General features: G+C 45.7%; 1 protein-coding gene across 9 annotated transcripts in view; it reads right to left on the minus strand.

Annotated features, from left to right (window-relative positions):
- SRGAP2 (SLIT-ROBO Rho GTPase activating protein 2) overlaps positions 1 to 13881 on the minus strand; it is a 224611-nt gene that overhangs the window by 40765 nt on the left and 169965 nt on the right. For all 9 annotated transcript variants that reach the window (XM_035010191.1, XM_035010190.1, XM_035010187.1 and 6 more), the window contains 4 exons: positions 13357 to 13554; positions 4731 to 4815; positions 1992 to 2019; positions 237 to 261 (listed from right to left, as the gene is read on the minus strand). In XM_035010191.1, coding sequence (XP_034866082.1) covers positions 237 to 261; positions 1992 to 2019; positions 4731 to 4815; positions 13357 to 13554 — 336 coding nt within the window. The remainder of the gene's footprint in view (positions 1 to 236; positions 262 to 1991; positions 2020 to 4730; positions 4816 to 13356; positions 13555 to 13881) is intronic.

The following is a 13881-nucleotide window of genomic DNA, read 5'->3' on the forward strand; positions in this document are numbered from 1 at the left end:
CAAATCTCCAGCAAGGAAGAGGGTGCACGACTAGAGAGGGAGGAGTAAGTCAGAAAGACTCCAGCTGAACCAGCTCAATCAATGAAGTCAATATAATATGAAACGTACTCTGACTGAATGGTATCTCCCGAACGCAGGCAGGAAGTCAGGAAAGTGTCTGTCCTGCCCACAGTAGGGTTCCATCCGTGGGATGTGATCATCACACCCGACCAGACTGGCTCTTGCTGGGCCCTTACCTGCTTCCTCACGGTTGAGCTACGCCTGCAGTTGACCCCGCCAAATCAGAGAGAACCGAACCGGCACCAGGGAGAAAAAAGAGAAAATGGGATTAAAAACAATCTGTGTGTTAGTTAATGAAGCAAGATGCATTATTCAGCTCAGTCCCGGAACCAGCTAAGAGACTTGCTAAGTTACTTTCCGAATAAAGCCCAATGAAGCTCTTTCAGAGCACAGAGGTCTCTGTACTTACTATCTGCAACCATTCAAAACTAGAGTAGGAAGGAACTGGTTCAACGGGCAGTAAAATGTACCTGCGTTAGACAATAAGATCATCTCTGTTTGCAGGAGACACAAGGAAACGCTAAAGGAAGCTACAGTTTTCTTTCTCTTGGAGATCCTTGGGGAGCAATTTTCCTAGAGTTTAGAGGACAGAGCAGCCAGACTGGAAGGAACCATGGCAGTCCTTCAGGTGAATGCCTTGCAAGCTCAGACGCCTCTTCTCCAAGGGACTCGGACTTAGACACAATCCCCCAAGCAAGGAGAGCAGCGCTCCCCCGCGTTTGGTGACATGAAGGCCCAGAGCCTGGCTGCCGGGCTCCCTCTGCCCCTTCCACCAGGCCGCTCCTGAGGAACCTCTCTGGAATCCTAGAGCTCCTCAGATCTAGTAGAATGCTCTTTCTTGTCTTATAGGTGAGGAAACTGGAGTTCGAAGGAGGGAAAAGAGCAGCCCAAGGCCACACAGCATAAGGGAATTCAACTTAGCTTTTTTTCACTCCCATAGAGCTTTCCACAGATATGGGACTTCAGGTGAACTTACAGGAAGACTCTATCACCAAGAAGATATATATGCCACGGAATTCCATTATCCTGGTTCCCTCCAGTCAACAAGACTGGTATATTAACGGGATCTTTACTGTAATCCACAATGATAAAACGATGAAAGCCAAATGAAGCTATTTCTAAATAATGAGCCTATAATTGTAAATGGCCTCATGATTATTGTGTGTGTGTTGGCAGATAGAAGTGGTTGATATAATGGGCTAACCCAGGGTCTCCAAGGAGTCCAGCCCATTAAAGCTCTTTCCCCAGTTAAATCAGCACATTTTTAGGCATCTGAGAACTGTTGGCTGGATGAATGCCTTGCTCTCCGCCAGCTCACGAGTGTTCTCATAGCAGCTACATGACTGGGAGGGAAAATATTTGGCTGGGGTCGGGGAGGGAAGGGGCGGTGGGGAAAGACTGGGAGGGTTGCATACTTGTACATCAGGCAAGGATTTCTACCAATGTTGTTTGGCAAGTCAGTGCAATGTAGTATTTCATTATCCAGCAACAGTCCCTAATGAGGGGCTGTCATCTTTCCCAGATCAAATGCTATCTTCTGATCTTCCTTCTCTGGGTCAGACTTCCCCAAAACCACGTGCTAAAGTCTAGCAGCTAAGGGTAGGTTACCAGGATCCTCCAGAGTCGAACACTTCTTTTCCTTGCAAACCCAATGGCTTTGGGGAGTTTCTGAAATTACTTCTGCAAATGATAACTCCCTTCATCCCGTTCTGCTCAGCTCTCTCCCCAAGTCACAGAAGACCCCATTTCCATCTGAGGATAGATGGGTTCGGCTAAGCAAAGGGAAGGAAGCAACCCCTGCCCTAGTCCCTTCCTTTGCAGTCACCCAAGGCCTTCACGCTTCAACTCCTCGGCTCTTTCCCAGCCAGGGACTGCTCTACCCCACGGGCCTCTCTTCATCCCTTCCCAGGGCTGTCCCGGGCCACACCTACCTGGCCAGACTGCAGTCTGTCCGCTGACCTGTTGGAAAGACAAGGCAAAAAGCTCATGTGGAAGCAGAAGGGGTGGGAGAGGAAGGGTTATTCCCAGGGGTTACCTGAAATGCCCTCCCGTCTCCCTAGAAAGCCGCTAGCATCACGGCGCTAGCAAAAAAGAAGAGAAACGCCCAGAGCCTCTTCCTGGGCAGGTGCTGTTTCTAATGCTTGTTCCCAGGGCTACCTATATGTCCCTAAAGCTTAGGTGTGCCGACCCTGCTTCCCAAAGGGAAAACAGGGGTGGCTTTAGGGGAACAATAGCAAGGCGGGTCATGCTTTAGAGAACAAAGTACCAGAAACCTTCCCAGAGGTGAAATCCAGCTTCTCTTCTGTGTATGTAGGTGTGTGTGTGTGGTGAGGGAGGGAGGGAGGGATGAGCTTGTTTGCTCCAGAGTAATGAAAACACACACACACACACACACACACGGTAAGGGCGGCAGGGGAAGAAGGAAGCAAGAATTGTTTGCAGGGAAGAGGGAGAAGATAAGGACGTTCTAGTTTTAGATTCCTATGAAATTGTCTTAGGTTGGGCTGGGGTGACAAGGGAGAAATGAGATTTAATTGCTATCAAATTGTGGTTCTCAATCCAATAGCAGGCCCTAATATTAAGTTTAATGGGTCACAGCCAGTTTTAAAAAATGGAAAATCTTAAAGTTCCTAAGAATTCTTATGTTTCTAAAAAAATACATATGCATGTGTACATCGGCCATGATGTGATCTATCTGTTTTCTTTGGATCCACAGTTAACCAAGCATGGTCTGTATTAGATAAACCAGGGGCAACGCAAGCAGGTGCTGAGCTGGGGACGAGATCATCCCCCACAGGCCTCATCCAAGCTCCTGGAAAAACAACTCCAAGGACCGGGGGAGGGCAGGGCTTTTTCCTTGCCTTTAAAGGTTGCTAATTGTTGATTACACTTCAGCTCATCCTGAGCAACATCCTCCCCCTCCCCTAACAGCCTCTCATTACTAAAGGCTCAGCTTTCATCTGCAAAAATATTATTCTGAGCCATTATTTTCAACATCTGTCCCATTTCCATTCTGGAATATTCATACACATCAATTATCCCTCTGTGGCAAGAATAAGGGGCTCTTGCATTATGGTGATAAATACATTCAGGAGGCAGGGACATGATGACTTGCACACAGGAAGATCTGCAGCTATTTCTTTCCTTATTGCTAGAACTTGTCATCTTTAGATGAAGGCAATTTGCAGCACTAATGAATGGTCACCAACCTTTGCCCCTCCACAGTAGCAAATCTGGTACATGTTTGTGTGTGTGCAAACCCATTCACACTCACACACACACACACACACACACACAGACATACATACTCCCAAGGCTCTGCTCCCCATCTCACTTATGGGCTATGCTTATATTATTTTAGAAAAAAGAAAAAATCATGGTTATAACTTGCTTCAAATAGTTCTGGGCTTTCTTTCCTCTGATTCCCTATGAAGCGATCTGATAACCCAAGAGTAAAGATTTTCTATAAGCAAAGCTGGGCTCTCAATGCCCAAACCTGTTCAGCCTGAGTCTCTTGGGTGGCGGGGAGGAAAGAGAACAGAAGTTACCTAACAGGCATTCTTCACATAAAAGAAAATGCCTTTACAATCACAAGATCAAAGATATCATAGATAAAAAGAATTCAGCATCTGGGGGAACCATCCAGCGCAGGAAGAGCATGGGACGGGACGAGCGGGTGGGAGGCTCTGGTATGAAAAGTGTGGCTCTCATTCCTGACGCCAATGAGCCAACAAGTACCCCCATGCTTTTCTACACTCTGCAGTTCGTCTGAAAAGCGCTCAAGAGTTTGTTTTAAAATGTGAGCCTTCTCTGCAGGTTTGCCTTTCACCAGTGTTACCTCCTGGCCCCATCTTGGAGTGAAGAGATGAGCAGGGCAGGGAGGCGGGGCCAGGCATTCAGAGGCATCCCCAACCTGGGAATCCCATTAATCACAGGACGCTGAGAGCTAGGCAGGACCCGGGCAGGGTGCCCAAAACCCCAGGGAAGTTTCTCTTTCAACCTTCGCCTTCTGTTTGACAGCTGAGAAGAGAAAGTCCAGAGTGCCAGTCCAGTTCTCTGCTTTGCTACTTTCCAGGGTCTGGTGAAAATCATCCCTGATTCATGGACGAGACAGGCCATTCAGTACCATGGCCTCAGCATGGCCACGGCAGAGAGCGCTGCCACGGAGCGTCAGGACGCTCCGAAACAGAAAGAAAGCGATGCTTTAACCTGATGCTACAGGAGGCAGCAGTCTGTGGGTCAGGCCTGCCTCTGAGAAGCTGCTCCCCTCCTCAGACCCGCTGCTATCTCGGCTCACTAGCCCTGCCTGCTGGCTACTACCTCCGTCCCGCCTCAGAGGAGCTGAGAGTTTTAACAAAGTGTCTGGAGAGTAAGGGATCCATCGGCTCCTTTATCCCAGTCATGGCAGAGGAGGGGGACAGGGTGGAGAGCAGCCTCACTCCATTTAAACAAATAGATGATGCACATTAGCGCTTCATTAAGCACTGGCCTTCTCCCATTACTCAAGCAGTCATTTGGGGCGGTGAGCTTCACATCAAACAGGCTAGGAAAAGAAATGCATTCATATAACAAGATCAGGCCCATGGGGCTCAGGATGGAGGCTCAGCCATGTAGGTCAGGGCTTGGCCTTCCCCTCATTGCCAAACCTCCAGCAGAATGCCGACACTCACTTTCTCCCAGGGTTTTCTGGAGAAGGTCGTGCTTGGCTTGTAGCTTGGTGATGAGGTTCCTGCCTTCCAGGTACTCCTTCATTTTCTGTAAGGAAGGAAGAGAAAGAGCAATCAGACTCCTGAAGAAGAAGTAGAAGAAGGAAAAAAATCACAGATGCTCAGCTGTACAATTCCCTTTTTGTAAGAGGGCATTTGGTTTCTGACCCAATTTCTACTAGGTGCCTTTTTTTTTCCTTTTTTTTTTTTTTTTAATTTACTCATGAGAGTCAGAGAGAGAGAGAGAGAGAGGCAAAGGCAGAGGGAGAAGCAGGCTCCCCGCCTAGCAGGGAGCCTGATGTGGGGCTCGATCCCAGGACCCCGGGACCATGACCCGAGCCGAAGGCAGACGCTTAACCATATGAGCCACCCAGGTGCCCCAGGTGCCTTTTTTTTTTCTTTATTTCTACTTGGGCCCTGAGCATCTGGACAGCTGCTGATTTCCGTGGTGGATGAGTAGGCTGCTCTGTGTTCTCCTGGGAGCTAGCTCCACATTGGCTAGCTCTGTCTCTTAGAGCCCCTCATCCATCTCTTTCAGTTCCACTGAAGAAGAACAGGGGGGCAGGGGTGGAGTGGATGGACTGGTGGAGCCCAGATCCTCTTGGTGTGAAGACACACACCTGCCACTTGTCACCTCCACTGACATCCAGCTGCACCCTGGCCCCTCCCAGGGTGTATTCCAACACTTAGCAAGGCCAACGGCAGACTCAGCCCCTGCCTAAGCTGCAACAGAGCATGCACAGCATCTTCATCTGAGCCGTCTCTTAATCAGCTCCTTCCTCTCTTCTGCCGGGAGTCTTGGTGGAGAGCTTTGGATTTCTGAGCTTTCAGAGAGAGGGGCTGCTGTCCCCCACCTGCATATGCAACTGCTCAACATAATGGCAGTTCTCAACACGAGATGAGGTTATGGAAATGTGCTCCCATCTGTTCTACCAGTCAAAATACGATTGCAGTGCTTTGCCTTTTCTGATCTGACCTCTCTCAACCCTTGCCTGCCCAGGGAGAGGCCCGATTTCCCTGGACAATTCATCAAATCCTCAAAACAACCCTACGAACTCTGATTATCACTGTCCCCATTTTACGGATGAGGGCACCAAGATTGGGGGAGATTAAACAGGTTGCTCAAGGTCAAACAGTGAGTGAGCGGTGGAGTCAGTATCCGGACATAGGTCGTTTGACAATTTGGTGCATGCACTCAACCATCATGGTGGCACGCTCCATCCATTAGGGTGCACGGCAGAGAGAGAAGCAGAACAAAACTTCAGGGTATCAACTGTTTATACACTCGGGGCAATTCAAGAGTTTTCAGAGGCCCTTAGCACATACTGTGCACGTGACTTGCACAGTAACTCTGCAGAGCACATTAGGGAAGACATCGTTGGTTGCTTGTTACAGATGAGAAGACGATCTTGGGAGAGGGGGCTGAACTGCAGATCGCTGCCAGCTAGGAAGTGGGAGTGCCAGGCCTTTGGAGCCTTAACCTGGTGTCTTTCTACAATACCCTGCAGCCGTTCATGGGGACCACCATTTGCCTTGGTTGTCTCCTGCTGCAATGGTTCATCTGCTGGGTCGGGGGTCATCTGCCCACATCTAAACTCAGAGGCAAATCGGCAGTGTTTCCCTGGGTATGATCTGTGACTCACTGACATAGTGGATGAGGCAAAGTGGATAAAACATTTTAAATTGTAATACTTCTGTCCTTCTTTTGATGTATGAAGCAAAAAGTATAATTATACATCAAGCCTCCAATTTTATGGCTATTACCACTTAGGATGAAGGCCGAAAAAAAAGCGTGAAAAAATGTGAGTTACTTTTAGTCTGTACCTTTCTGCACAGTGTAAACTTTTAACCAAGAGTGTGTATTTCTTCTCTCTCTCTCTCATGTAAAAACGAAGAAAAAATCTGCTTTCTCTGGGATGCACATCCTGGCCTTCCCATGCTCCCCCAGATGCCTCTGCGTGTCCCTCTGCAAATTTCACACAGCCCTGGCACAGATGGTTTGAGTCGTGTGTCTTTCTCTCCAGACTGCCTCTTCCCTAAGGTCAGAGTCATTATTCTTTGCATCCCTGATGCTTAGTACCCTGCCCAGCAGACATGCTTGAGGAATGAGTAAAGAAATGAACAGCCTCACTCTCCTCTGACAGAACCTTCCTCGGTGGTCACAATCCAAGCCCCCCAGTGTACCCCTACTCTCTCCATTAAGTCTAAAGCAAACAAAAACAAACCCTATACCAAATCATTTCTGTTGCTTTAGTCCTGACCTGTTCCCTCTGCTCCTTTGAGCCTCTGCATGAGAACATCTGCATGACAACAGGCTCCCTTGTCACCCTCCCCTTTCCATCTGCTCCAGCTGCCCGCTCACCTGCTGTCAGTCTTCCCTGGGTGATGCCTAATCCCCAACCAATGCCTAATTGTGGGCTGGGAACAGCACTGCAGGGCCCAGAGGTGAAAAACCTGCAGGAAACATCTACTGCTAACATCTGAACCCTCAAAGGCCCCTCTTTGGAAGGTTGTCCCAAAAGACTCTAAAGGTTTCCTAACGAGGAAAAAAAAACCTCACCAAAAAACTCTAACCCTTAAGACCAGACCAGACTCCTCAGAAAACAGCCAAAATTCTCAAAGGAAATGGATGCAAATTCCTTCCTCTCACTCATGTTTCTACTTGTGATTCCGGAAATCACCTTTTCATTCATGTCACAGTTCACAAGTTAACTCTGGCTGTCACTTGGTGAACCATTAAAATAAGTAACAATCTGATAAAGACATATGATGGATCACCTTTTCAGGTTCCATGAAATCCTGAAGGATCAAAAACTATGTCGAGGCTGACCTGCATCCCTAACAGTGGAAACAATGGTTGGAAGCTTCCCATCTAGGGAAGCTGGGAGTGGGAGGGAAAAGCCATCCCAGAGTTCCTGGGCACGTTGTCACCTCCCTCTCCCGCCTGTTAGTCAACCCTGGTATGTATGAGACAGAAGCTGGGAGAAACGACCTGGCCTTTACTGGCAGAAGACTTCAGATGCTGATGGGACACACAGAGAAAGGAGCAGAGGCAGCTGAAGGGAAGGAAGGCTTAAGTGGCTTTCTGATGACTTGTGGAGCCCAGCCGGCCATGAAAAGAACAGTTTATGTGTTATCTCCAAATCCCTACCTTGGTCAATTAAGGGTCACTTTCCTCATTTAAAGCATGTTCTGATACAGGTAATTCATTTCTTTCACTCCTTTCCCTGCACCTTGCTCCCCTCCCAAACATCCAAAAGTCAAGTCACCAACCTTGAGTTGTCATCGGGGGAGAAGAGAAAGGGCAGCATTCTATTTTAGATCACCAAACTAAAAAACCAAGTTCCTAATACACAGTCTGACCAGAGCCATTCCCCTACCTCCACATTTTACACTCAATATTATGAAAACTGAGAATTTCTTCAAAAAGTAGAAGGGAGGGGGCGCGTGGGGGGCTCAGTCATTAAGCATCTGCCTTCGGCTCAGGTCATGATCCCGGGATCCCATGATCCCAGGATCCTGGCTCAGGTCATGATCCCATGATCCCAGGATCCTGGGATCCCCGCATCGGGCTCCCTGCTCAGCGGAAAGCCTGCTTCTCCCTCTCCCACTCCCCCTGCTTGTGTTCCCTCTCTCGCTGTCTTTCTCTGTCAAATAAATAAATAAAAATCCTTAAAAAAAAAAAAAAGTAGGAAGGGAGGCAAAGAGTCTATGGGGTGGTCTTGTTTTGTTTGCCTCTGTGAGCCTTCAATTCCATTTTTATGATCTCATTAATTTATTTCTTAATAATTCCTAACTGGTTATTAACTGTTGGCAATGAATTTTATTTATTGAAAAGTATTAATGTTACATTTTTCTCTCAGGGTCCTTGTCCCTGACAGACATTTCTGTTGCAGCAAAATGAAAGAGTCTTAGTTGAGATATTGTAGTCCTATCGCTTACCTTGGGCAAGTCACTTACCCCCCTCTGAAAAACAGGGATAATAATGTCTTTTTCCCAAGGTTGTTAGCAGATGAAACAGGATAACGAGCATGACCATGATTATAGCATGCAGTCCAGCCAATGAGCAGGTAGTCAAGAATATTCCTTGTACCTGAATCACCCGCTCAGATAACCTAAAAAACCTAAAAACACAACTTCCCTAAACCTCTTTGCTTTATGCTAATATATAAGACAACTGAATCAAAACAGGTTTCTGGCCTTTAAAAAAAAAAAAAGTAAGGCAACAAGAATGCTTTTCCAATGTAATTTAAAATACCTCTTCCCTTTAATACCATGGCAGTGTAAAACTCATGGACCTTGTTTATGCCTTGGATTTTTTTTTTTAAATATTATTTATTTCTTTGAGAGGCAGAGAGCACGAGCAGGGAAGAGACAGAGAAGCAGACTCCCCGCTGAGCAAGGAGCCCGAAGTGGGATTTGATCCCAGGACCCCGGGATCATGACCTGAGCCGAAGGCAGATGCTTAACTGTCTGAGCCACCCAGGCGCCCCTATGCCTTGGATTTAATCTGTATGAACTGAAGGCTACAAAGGGGTGCGGCGGGTGGGAGGAGGGAGCCGTGTCTAGCCAGCCCCATGCACAGAGACAAACGAATGTCATTCTGGGGTGGTTGCTTCCCCACCTCCAGGCACACTGACCTTCCTCTCCTCTTCTCAATTTGTAAAGCAGGAAACGGCTGTCAGACAGAGTATGTGATAGAGCAGACCTGCAACAGGCAGCCATCTCCCTCTTTAACTGACAGGGTAGGGGCTCAGTAGGTACCTACTTAGCACACGTTTCCTGAGTGCCTGTAGGAAAAGACCAAGATAAAAAAAAGATCTTGGACCACACCAAATCTAGGTCTAGGGCACTGCCCCAATGGCCAAGGTGCCATCTTCTCCCCTATGTTCTTACCAATTCTGCGCCCAAGGATTCAGGCAGTTTATTTTATCAGCCATGACCTTTAACTCCTTCTTCACTCCAACCCCCATACAGGGAAATACTTAGGAGAAATGCCAGCCTTATAAGGTTTTGACAATCCTTGGCTAAACAAAGGAGCATGACTTCCCACGAGCTGGGAATTGGTTAAATAAATGATGGTACATCCATTCATACGATGGAATTCTGTGCAGCGATTTAAAAAGGAGGCAGACCTCTTTGGACTAATATGAAAACAATTCACTGAAAAAAGCAAAGTGAAGAATAGCATGAGTGGTCTACTTCTATTTATACTTCTCTTTATTTGATTTCATTATATTTCTAATGTAATTCTATCGCATTAAAGGATAAGTCGGTGGTTGTCTACACATAGAATATCTCTGGAAGAACACAGAAGAAACTGGTTTCAATCCCTGGCAGAGGGGAGAGGAAGTGAGGGTCAGAGAAGGGGGGAAGCATGACTTATTCTGTATGCTCTTTTGAACTCTTTGCATCTTTTAAAAAAAAAAAAAATTATTTTTTTTAACAATCACAGTTAAAAAAAAAAGCAATGGGATAAAAAGTAGACACTGCTGGATCATGTGTTATAAAAGATAAGTGATGCAAACCCCAGGAGATCAGGAAACACTGCCTCACTTAGGGCAAAAGAGAGGAGAAAGCCAATGATCTGAGACCAGGTGACCTGCGTTATAGTTTTATTTATTTACCTATTTAGAGAGCATGTGTGAGCCGGGGCAGGGCAGCCAGTGGTGCAGAGGGAGAGAGAGAATCCTAAGGACGCTCCACACCCTGCGCGGAGCCCATCAAGGGGCCCGATCTCGTCACCCTAAGATCATGAGCTGAGCCAAAATCAAGAGTCACTTTGTATCGATGTCATCTGGGCAGGTCAATCTGATGACAGCCGAGAACGGCTAGACAGCTTTCTAGCAGCCCTCTGGGTTGCTAGGCACACTACCTACAAGTCAAAGCCATTGTAAGGGACCTCTTCCCAACTTTCCAAGAGAAGGGAGCTTCCAGGATGCGCTACTCTGATGTTTTTGAAGGACACAGAAAAAACCAGGGGCGACGTCTGTGGAGACAACAGACCAGGAAAAGCACACCTGCAGTTCTGTGGGCTTCGTATGGTTTGGCAAGCACAGGCAGTCATGCTAATGCGCATGCTCCCCTTTTCTGAAATGTCCGATTCACCACCCCCAAGAAGGCCTCTTATCATGAAATGAATTATTTGATGCATTCCCCGCACCAGTCACGAACATGATGAATTCTCTTATACATCGAATACTACAGAAGCCCAGACAAAAAACGTTCCTGTTGGCTATGGAAATTTGCACACCATTTTGGTAAGTAGCACTCCAGCCATAAAAGACAGGAAGTGGGCTAGGGGTGAAAGGGTGGGCAGGATTTGAGAGGTCACCGGTTTGAATATGGTCATCCCTGCTCTTACTAAAGGTCAACTTGCATACACATGGTCATTGCTTCACTGAAAGCCAGAAAGTAATTCTGACGGTCTCAAATACAGACTTTTATGTCAAAATTTCTTATTTAATAAAAAATGGAAATCTTCTGCAATGTAATGAGATTGGGTCATTAAGTAGTGTTATATCTAAGCAGTGCAGACAGACCAGCCAAACAATCCTATTATTAAAAGCCTCTAGAGTGTTCAACAACCTCCCGAGATAAGAAAGCTTGGGGTGGCGAGACAGCCCTCATGATAGACAAGAAGTCCTCGTTCTGTCTAGCCGGGGCTTCGCATGCCTTTATGCTTTGCAGAGATTACTCTTTCCTCAAGGAATGCCATTCTCTACTTGATTCACTGCCTGGCTCACTCATCCCTCAAGGTCAAGCACAAAAGTCACTTTGTATGTGATGTTTCACCAACTCCACCCATCTTGGCCACCATTCACGTGCGTGTGCATGTATGCACCGAAAATTTTTCATACTTATTTTTTTGATTGCAAAAATCAATCTACTGTAATGTTTAGAAACATACAAAGTGAAAAAGGAAGTTCTCCCTTCGGATGCCTAATCCCATCATTCCCCGCTTCACTCCACACTCCCGGCATTCCCAGCTTTAGCATCGTGCCTGGCACATAGAAGATCCTTGATAAGTTATTGATGAGTAATTCAATAATGATTAATGAATATGTTAATAATGACTGTAGTGACAATAAATTTTCAGCACTTATTGAGCACTAACTACAAACCAGGCAGTGTGCTAAATATTTTACAAAAAAGGATGAATGGGCCAAAATATCATTCCGTTATTTCTCTGTGCAGATTTTAGTATTTCACTCATAAATATACTTAACGTTATGATGAAATGAATTGGAAAAATATTATCACTTGTTAAATGAAAGCAAATTATAAAATAATATGCACAGCCAATATCCCACTTTTTGTAATACATTTTAAATACATATTCACATAGATGTTTGTGTGTGCAGAGAAAAAAAAAAAAACAGGAAGGGAATACATTAACACTCTTATCTCAAGGTAGTGCTATTGTGGATGATTCTTATTTTTTTCCTTTTTGTTTCTAAATTTATATCATATGCATGTTTTGCTTCACATAACAAGAAAAAAGTTATTTTAAAAGAATAATACTGTTAAATCATTCCTTTTCAACAGCCTTCTTCAGGATTAAAAAAAAAATGTGAAAAATTCTTAGCTTAAGTAAAAAAAACGGATTTCTTTTTTTAGGGAAGATAGCAAATCACTAGTGTTCTTAATGGAGAAAGGGCAGTGTTCAAAGAAGAATTAAACAAATTGTTCCAGTTGGAGGAAAAATTCAATTTACTGCATGCAGACTGTGTTTCTTGACTGAAAAACAAGTTAATCCCTCTCATTCAGAATCAGGATGCATATTCACTAGCTATATTTCATCTCACATCTGCAAATTTAATTTCTCCTTTCTTGGTTGTCAGAAGATGAGAAAATAAATTTTAGTCCAGCAACGAATCCTACTTGGCAAGCTCAAAATAACTTAATTATTAAAAAGCAGCACCAAAGACCAGTCAGCAACCTTCCCAAGGACTGTTAACACAACTTGAAAAAAAATTGGGTCCGTTTGTCTAACAGAAGAGTGGGAGATACATGGATAAGGAAATACAGTGTTTTGGAATTCTCTGCAAACCACTGACCCTGCACGTTACCTGTCCTTTTGAATTTTAGTCATAATTATGAAAGATAGCTTCCCATCAGCAAAAACTATAAAAAAATGTCATTGCATCACCTAGCAGAGATTATCCACTTTAGAAATAAGATGGGTGTTAGCCAGAATATTTGGATGTAGTTCCCAAGAACTAAGAAATAAAGATCTCCTTTCGTGACCCCCCTATGGCTGAGAAGGAAATGTTCCAACAGAAGCCTACTAGATGCTTAACAAAAATTCTTAAAAAAAAAAAAAGTCTTCTGGGGGAAGGAAAAAAAGAAAATTCCTTTTCTTCCTGGCAGTGTACATGGGAGCACCCTTCTCTTGGGGGTCCCTGTTAGACACATACAACTTAGAGATATCTGTGTCTTAATTGAAGTTGAGGAATGGTCTCCAAATATGCCCAGATCCAAATCAAGATATTCAAAGACTGCGCTTCCAACATTTGACAAGGGCTCCAGGTTCCAAGTCTCCCTGTGGGCTGCAGGGGTTCCTCCAGAGCCACTGAGCCCCCCTCACCGTGAAATAGAACTGCTCCGTCTCTTGCTGGTTGGCTCTCCTCTTAGCGATGCTGGGCTTGCTCATGAAGGTTTCTGAGACTGTGGACTTGACGGATTCCATAGAGTTGCTGTACTGGAAGCAGTCAGACACATCAAAATCCTCAACAGTCACAATGTCCTGGATGGTCTGCAGAGTGGCTTCCATCGTCTTCTTTACCTGCCACGACAAGAGCCAATATAACGCGTGAGGGGCAGGCTGCAGAGGGGCAGGTGATGGAGAAGCTGGGAGGAGTGGGAGAGGAGTGGCTGCCAGGGACCGGGGGCTGCTGTCAGAAGAGGCAGCTCTGCTCCCCATCGGACGGTGCTGAGTGACTGACGTGGCCATCACATGGACTCTGTTTTACAGTGCTCCTCTCTCCAGGGAGGACCTCAAAACCACCCCCCTCTTCATGCTAGGTATTTGACCCAGCTCTTTTTTTTTTTTTTTAAAGATTTATTTATTTATTTGAGAGAGCGAGAATGAGAGAGAGTACATGAGAGGGGG

The sequence above is a fragment of the Mirounga leonina genome, unplaced genomic scaffold (assembly GCF_011800145.1).
Source record: "Mirounga leonina isolate KUSES-001 unplaced genomic scaffold, KU_Mleo_1.0 Mir_154, whole genome shotgun sequence".
NCBI lineage: Eukaryota > Metazoa > Chordata > Mammalia > Carnivora > Phocidae > Mirounga > Mirounga leonina.